Here is a 7,648-nt window from a genome sequence, read left to right as displayed (position 1 = left end):
TCAATCAATATTTATTGTGTGCTGGACATCATTCTACCGTGTAGAAGGTGTTGGTATATAGCAGGCAAGTACGTGACAGAGGATGGCTGAATATTTAATAAGTAAAAACTCCTGTCGGGCCTCAAAATAATCTTTCATTTGAATCACTGCTCTTTCTGATGTGTTATCAGCATAAGATGGGTGATAAGAGTAACACAAAATGGTTCTTAAGCTACAAGGAAATTTAGAAACGTGGTATAGTCTTCATTACCTAACCCTCAGAGGTTAAATGGTCAAAGCTTTTACAGCCCTAAAGTAGTTACACACCAAAATGTTACAGGCAACATAATACAATCAATTGTGATATATAAAAACTGGCACAGATATTAATGAAAACATTAAATTAAATTAATATATACTTTGTGTCCAGCACAGTCCCTGGCTCAACAAATGGTAACAGTATAATTATCTCATCTGTCATATTGTCTATAGCTAACAGCAGATAAGGACATGATCTGGGAAATCAGTCAATTCTGGTTACTGGCTTTCCAATATGTCTATTTTAATACCTTCCCCTTTCTCTCCGTTTCCTCACCTGTAAAATGGTGGTGATGGCAATACTTAACTCTGGATTTTTACAGAAATTACTGTTCAATAACAATATATTCTTATTTCTTTAACTTGCTATAAGGACAGCCTGTGAATCCACATATATGGTTGAAGGTAGAAAATCTATACTCTAATTTGGTAGAGTTTTTTAAATATGGGAAGAGTGGTCCCAGGTTATATATTTTTTTTCTCTTTACTGCACCATTTCTTCTCCACTCAATGCAGAATCTAAGATTCATAGCTGCTAATTTTATTCTTTATTCCCTAAGTGTGCCTTACTGAAATCATCTCCTGTGTCCTTTTGGCTCTTGCCTCAGTTGAATCAATGTTGGTCTCCAGGCACATTTATTTCTCACGTGAAATAGCTTTCCTATGACACAACTTCCCAATAGCATTTTTCATCTGGGCATTTCTCAAGGTATAGATTAAAGGATTTAACATGGGAGTTATGATATTGTAGGATACAGCAACTGCTTTATCAATTGATAAAGTAGCTGCAGGTCTCATGTACACAAATATACAAGGCACAAAGAATAAGATGACCACTGTGATGTGGGAGGCACAGGTGAAGAGGGCTTTGCGCCTTGCCTCCAAGCTGTAGGTCCTTAGGGAGTGCAGGATGGCCACATAGGAGACCATCAAGAGAAGGAATTTTAACAGGCAGATGAACCCACTGTTGGCAGCAACAAAGAGCCCTAGAATGTGGGTATCAGTGCAGGCAAGATTGAGCAAAGGATTCAGATCACACATAAAGTGATCTATGACATTAGGGCCACAGAAGGGTAATCGGAAGATGAAGAGGATTTGTATGGTTGCATGAAGAAAGCCTCCCACCGACACCACTCCCACTAGCAGGACACACACCTGCCAATTCATTATAATTGTGTAGTGCAAGGGCTTGCAGATGGCTACATAGCGGTCATATGCCATCACAGTGAGCAGGATGCTCTCAGAACCTCCAAAAAAATGTTCCCAGAATATTTGGGTCATGCATTCATTAAATAGGATGGTCTTCTTTTCATGGAGTGAATCTATGATCTGTTTGGGGGTACTGACAGAAGGATAGCAGGCATCAATAAAGGAGAGATAAGCCAGGAAAAAGTACATGGGAGACCCCAGTGATGGACTGGAGGTGATGGTGACCAAGATGAGCACATTTCCTACCACAGTGATGATGTAGATGACAAAAATCAGAGCAAATATGATTTTCTGCATCTTTGGATTCTCTGTGAGCCCCAGTAGAACAAACTCTGTCACGTTGTTCCTGTTTTCCATGAGTTTCATGTGGTGGTTAATTATAGTAACTGAAAAGAAAAAATTTTTATTAATGTAACTTTGAATTTATGAAACTTTCTATTCTAATATTTAATAAATTCTTGGATTCTGTTGAGTTTTGAATTCTTTTGAGGTTAGTTTTTTTTTTTTTTTTGGTATTTATTTGTGTGTGCACTGGAAATAAAGACTCTGAGTTCTTGAAGATTACTCAAATTGCCTCCAAGGGGAAGTCTTTGTTAAGGTTACAGACATTAGGAACTTTGTAAACACACAGGCAGGAGACCACCTGTGGACACTTAATCATCCCAGATGACTAAGAATTTAACTTGAAGTAGTAGACTGCACACACAGTGACAGGCAAGCCTGAAAAGGAAGTAGAAGATAGATGTCAAGACCATAAATGCAAAGCTACAGAACTTTCCTTTAATCTCTAGGAAATGGGAAACCACTAAAGGTTATTGAGAATATGAGTGGAAGGATGAAGAGGAATTTGAAGAAGGGGAATCTTAGATATTATTCTAGTAAAGATCTTTGTGTGTCTCGGATGAAATGGGCTGAGGTTCAGTAAGGGGGTGAAAGGCAGACACAGGACTCCCTGTGATATCCTGCCCAAGACCAAGCAGCTAATAAAGCACAGAAGCAAGATTGGGTCAGATTATACTTGTTAATTTTTTCCCTCCAAATTCTTAACCTGTATGCCCTATATCGTTAACATTATAATAAAAAATATTCAACTAGTAATCTTTTTTGATATGGCCATAATAATTATAATTACTTTAATACTACTTGAGAGGCAAGATTGTATAGAACAATTCCATCAGCGCACACACATGCAACATACTGCCACTGACATATTGGAACTCCGAAATGTTAAGAAAAATGTGATGCTGCTTTCTGTGAATAATCCTTTTATCCTGGCCTCTCCATAAGCCCCAAATATTCCTTCTTCCATCCCCCTCCAAAAAATGGGCTCCCACACAATATCAGAAAAAATTTTCCCAATGGTTAAGTGTATTGGTTTAAGAATCAAACAGACCACATCAGAATCCTAGTTCTTCTACTTGTAATATCTTTTATCTGGGGTGTATTACTTTGGCACCTTACATTCCTAGTTTTCTCTTCTATAAAGTGAGAATAATAATAGCCACCTCACACGTTGTTATGAGAATTATTTGAGGGAACATGTATGACACATCCACCACAATATCTGGGACACACATAGAACTTTCATTTTATGACTGTATGCACCTAAGAGATCGGAAGAACTGGCCATTTGATCAATAATACAGAGAAACATTTACCTATGCAATGAGCTCAGGAAGAATTGTCTCTAATTTTACCCTCAAAGAATCAGAGACTCATATTATCCATAGCAATTGATCCCAGGAAGTACTCTCCATGTTTGCGCTTGGACTAAACAGTTGATGATTTATGATATTTCAAATTCACATTTATGTCTTTTGTGTATGCATAGTGTAGTCAAATTTTGCTTTTATTCTCATGATTAGTCTTGCTATTAAAGGAGATGTCTCATGGCAAAAGCATGGTATCTTGTGTCAGAGAGCTGGGTCCTACAATTTGCTTAATTTCTATGAGCCTCAACATTTTCAACTGTCAGATTAGGTTAATGACAATTAAGAATTATCTTTTAAAGAATTGAAAAATAATGAGTACTATATATGGAAAGTAACAATCTTTAATAAGCATCAGCACTATTGAAAGACTTACCTTAGCAGTCTTAGATGATCTTAATGATGTTTGTGGGTGTCCAGAAACAATTCCATATTCAAATTGACTGCCACTTGTAATAAGTGACTTGCAGCATGAAAGATATGTCGTGCTTGGGGAGAGCCTCTTCAGATAATTAACTATCAAATGAATAGCTGTTAAGAAATTGTATACATTGAACTTGTGCAATATTTTTGTTATATCAATTTACCTCAATAAACCCCAATAAAAAAGAAAGTGTCCTTATGAATCTAGATCTTTCCATCTAGCCTAAAGCCTCAAAAGTTTTTCAAAGAAAACCTGTTTTCTGGTTTTGAATTTAGAATGGATTCACTTGAAACACTGTGGAGAAATGATCTTCCGTATACGGCTCTGGTCCTGCAGAGGAAGAGGCCCACAGTGTAGAGGAAACACATTCTAAATGTTTACTCTGCCCATAAAGATTCTTGCTCTGGAGAGGTGAACAACAACCAAAACGTTTTCACCTTGCTCCGTGGAGACATTTATAATAAGAAAGTTTCCATGAGAATTAAGGAACTTTGTCTTTTATCAGCTATTTTTCTCTCCCAGGAATTAATTATCTCCTTTGCTGGAAAGCCTTTGTCTTAGAAACAGGTATTCTGGAGAGACCTATTTGAGAAACACTCATTCTTGAGTGAGGAATTATGTTCCTACATGTGGAACCTAAGAATGTGGGAGCCCCCTTTGTCTATCGGAACCTGGGTTGTTAACAAAGCTGAATGTCCAGTGAATAACAAGATATGATAGCAAGGTGGCCTAATTCCAGCATGTGGAGCTGTGATGTAGTTTCCCTGTTGACTCAGGTCACAGAAGTTTCTATCTTCTTATCAATGTTAAACTTTTATTGGAAAACCACTGCTGATCGTTTGAGAGTTAGATCAGTGAGGGTTTAAAATTAATGGTGGCCATCTTAAAATTCTTGACTCTAAAAGTTCATTTTTCCCCAGATTTATTAAAATGTCATGGACAAATAAAATTGTATATATTTAAGGTGTAGAACTTGATATTTTGATATAAGTATATATTGTGAAGTAATCGCCAAAATCAAAATATTTAACATATTCATCACTCACATCATTACTATTTTTTTTGTGCGTGTGGCAAGAACACTTAAGATTTATCCTCTTAGCAAATTTTAAGTATGCGATACAATATTATTAACTATGATTGCATTGCTGTACAATAGATTTCCAGAAATTATTCATCTTGCGTAACTGAAACTTTGGTCCCCTGGTCAACATCTCCCTATTTCTCCACCCCCTGCCTTTGGCAATCAGCATTCTACTCTCTGCTTTTGTAAGTTTGAATATTTTAGATTCCACAAATAAGTAAGAACATACAGTATTTTTCCTTGTCTGGCTTATTTCACTTAGCATGATGTCCTCCAGGTTAATTTGTCACAAATGGCAAATTTCCTTCTTTTTTAATGATTATGTGATATTCCATTGTACATATATACCTCAGCCATCAACAGACATAGGTTGTTCCCATATCTTGGCTATCAGGAATAATGCTGCAATAAACACGAGTGCAGATATCTCTGAGATATTGATTTCAATTCCTTTGGCTATATGCCCAGAAGTGAGATTGATGGATCAAAAGTAGTTCTATTTTTAATTTTTTGAGGAACCTCCATACTATTTTCCATAACGGCTGTGCCAATTTACATTCCACCAAGCTTGCACAAGGGTTCCCTTTTTTCTGCATCCTCAACACTCATTACCTTTTGTCTTTTTGACAATTACTGTTCTTACGAATGTGAGTTGATACCTCATTGTGGTTTTGATTTGCATTCCCCTAATGATTAGTGATGCTAAACACTTTCTAATATTCCTGTTGGCCATCAGTATGTCTTCTTTTGAGAAATGCCAATTCAGGTCTTTTTCACATTTTTCTTTTTCTTTTGGCTGAGGAAGATTTGCCCTGAGCTAACGTGTTGCCAATCCTCCTCTTTTTTTTTTTCTTGAGGAAGATTAGCCCTGAGCTAACATCTATGCCAGGCTTCCTCCACTTTACACGTGGGACACTGCCACGGCATGGCTGATGAATGGAGCAGGTCCACGGCCCCGGACCTGGGCCATCAAAGTGGAGTGCATGGAACTAGCCACAGGCCCTGGCCCTCCTTTGCCCATTTTTGAATCAGGATGTTTGTGGTTTTGCTATTGAATTTATATGTTCATTGTATATTTTAGATATTAACTCCTTATCACATATATGGTTTGCAAATATTTTCTCACATTCATTGGTTTCCTTTTCACTCTTGATTGTTTCCTTTGCTGAGCAGAAATTTTTTAGTTTGATGCAATCCCACTTGTTTGTCTTTGCTTTTGGTGTCATATCTAAAAAATCATTGCCCAGACCAATGTCAAGAAGATTTTTCCCTATGCTTTCTTCGAGTTTTATGGTTTCAGGTCTTATGCTTAATTCTTTAATCTATTTTGAGTTGATTTTTGTATATGGTGCAAGATAAGGGTCCAATGTTGTTCTTATGAATGTGGATATCCAGAGTTCCCAAACCATTTCTTGAAGAGACTATCCTTTCCCCATTGTATGTTCTTGGTAGCCTTGTTGAAGTTTAGTTGACTGTATATGCATGATTTAATTTCTGGAGTCTGTATTCTATTCCATTGGTCTATAAGTCTGTATTTTTGTCAGTACTCACTGTTTTTATTATAGTAGCTTTGTAATATACTTAAAAATCAGAAATTGTGATGTCTCCAATTCTATTCTTCTTGCTCAAGATGGCTCTGGGCATTCCAATTTCTTTTGTTGTTCCATATGAATTTTTATGGAAAGGTGTTTTCGCTTTTCTTGCAGGGCTATGGAATAGCCAAAAACCTTAGAAGGCTCCTGATTACAATTATTTCTGGCACTTATGGGCTGGTCAGTATGGAATATTAGACAGCATTAAAAGTGTGGGAAGATATATAAAAGACAATAAAAAAGTTCCAGTTCCACATCTTTGTCACTTGTAATTACTACTAGTTGTTTTTCCTTGAGTCATTCCAAGAGGTATGTCATGGTAAGTTGTTGTGGTTTTAATTTTTCTTCCCTAATGCTAATGATGTTGGGCATTCTGTTTCTCATGTTCTTATTGACTATTTGTATATCTTCTTTTGTGGTATTTCTGTTCACGTCTTTTATACTTTTTAAAAATAGGGTTTTAAAAAATTTATATATTTAATATATTTATTTAAATTTTCTCCTGCTCCATGGATCGTCTTTTCAGTCTTAAAAATGATGACATCTGATGAGTAGAACATTTAAGATTACAGTAAAGTCCAATTTTTCATTAATTCTTGCATTACATACTTATCACATCATATGAAATAAATATTGGTCTATTTTTAATAGATTTTATCATTATTATTATTATTTTAGATTAAGCTTTACTACGTGTGTCTCTGACTCATTTAGACTTAGTTTTTGTGTATGGTGTGAGGTAGTTGCTACTATTTATTTTTTTTCCCTATAGATATCCAATTGACAGCATAATTTGTTTAAAAGTCTATTCTTTAACCATTGAATTACCTTGACGTTGTTGTAAAAGAATGAGCATAATTAAGTTTATTTCTGGACATTCTATTGTTTCTGAACATAGTTATATGTTTTTCCTTATGCCACTCAATATTGATTACAGGAGTTTAAGGGTAAGCCTTGAAATTAGGTAAAGTTCACCAACTGTGTTCTTTTTGTCAGAGTGCTTTGCTATTCTAGGCTCTTTCAAATTTCTACATTTCTGTATAAATTTCAAAGTAAATTTACCAATTTCTCCAGCAATCTTCTTGGGATTTTGATTGGAATTGTATTCAAAATTTAGAATTGGTACGTTAAGCATGTTGGGTTTTCTGTTCCATCTAACATCGTATATCTCTCTATTTATGCATTTAATTTTATCAGTGGTGTTTTCTAGTTTTCATGCACAGATGTTGAATATATTTTAAAAATGTAACCCTAATATTTCACTTTAAAAAAAGTCATTGGACATAGTATTTTGTTTCTAACTTCAATTTCTAATTGTTGCTATTGTAGAAAT

The 7,648-nt window shown here is 35.6% G+C and overlaps 1 protein-coding gene across 1 annotated transcript; it reads right to left on the bottom strand.

Annotated features, from left to right (window-relative positions):
• Positions 1–933: 933 nt before the first annotated feature.
• On the bottom strand, positions 934–1,863 carry LOC139040438 (olfactory receptor 4C46-like). Its single transcript, XM_070487209.1, has one exon. It carries the CDS (start codon positions 1,861–1,863, stop codon positions 934–936), a length of 930 nt encoding a protein of 309 aa, XP_070343310.1.
• Between the last annotated feature and the right edge of the window lie 5,785 nt (positions 1,864–7,648).

Source organism: Equus asinus, chromosome 17 (assembly GCF_041296235.1).
Source record: "Equus asinus isolate D_3611 breed Donkey chromosome 17, EquAss-T2T_v2, whole genome shotgun sequence".
Taxonomy (NCBI): domain Eukaryota; kingdom Metazoa; phylum Chordata; class Mammalia; order Perissodactyla; family Equidae; genus Equus; species Equus asinus.
Note: the sequence above shows the minus strand (reverse complement) of the source record. Positions and strands in the feature narration are given on the sequence as shown.

What these genes read in the sequence shown, in the direction of transcription:
- LOC139040438 (XM_070487209.1), bottom strand. Translation starts at nt 1,863, where the DNA reads ATGGAAAACAGGAACAACGTGACAGAGTTTGTTCTACTGGGGCTCACA.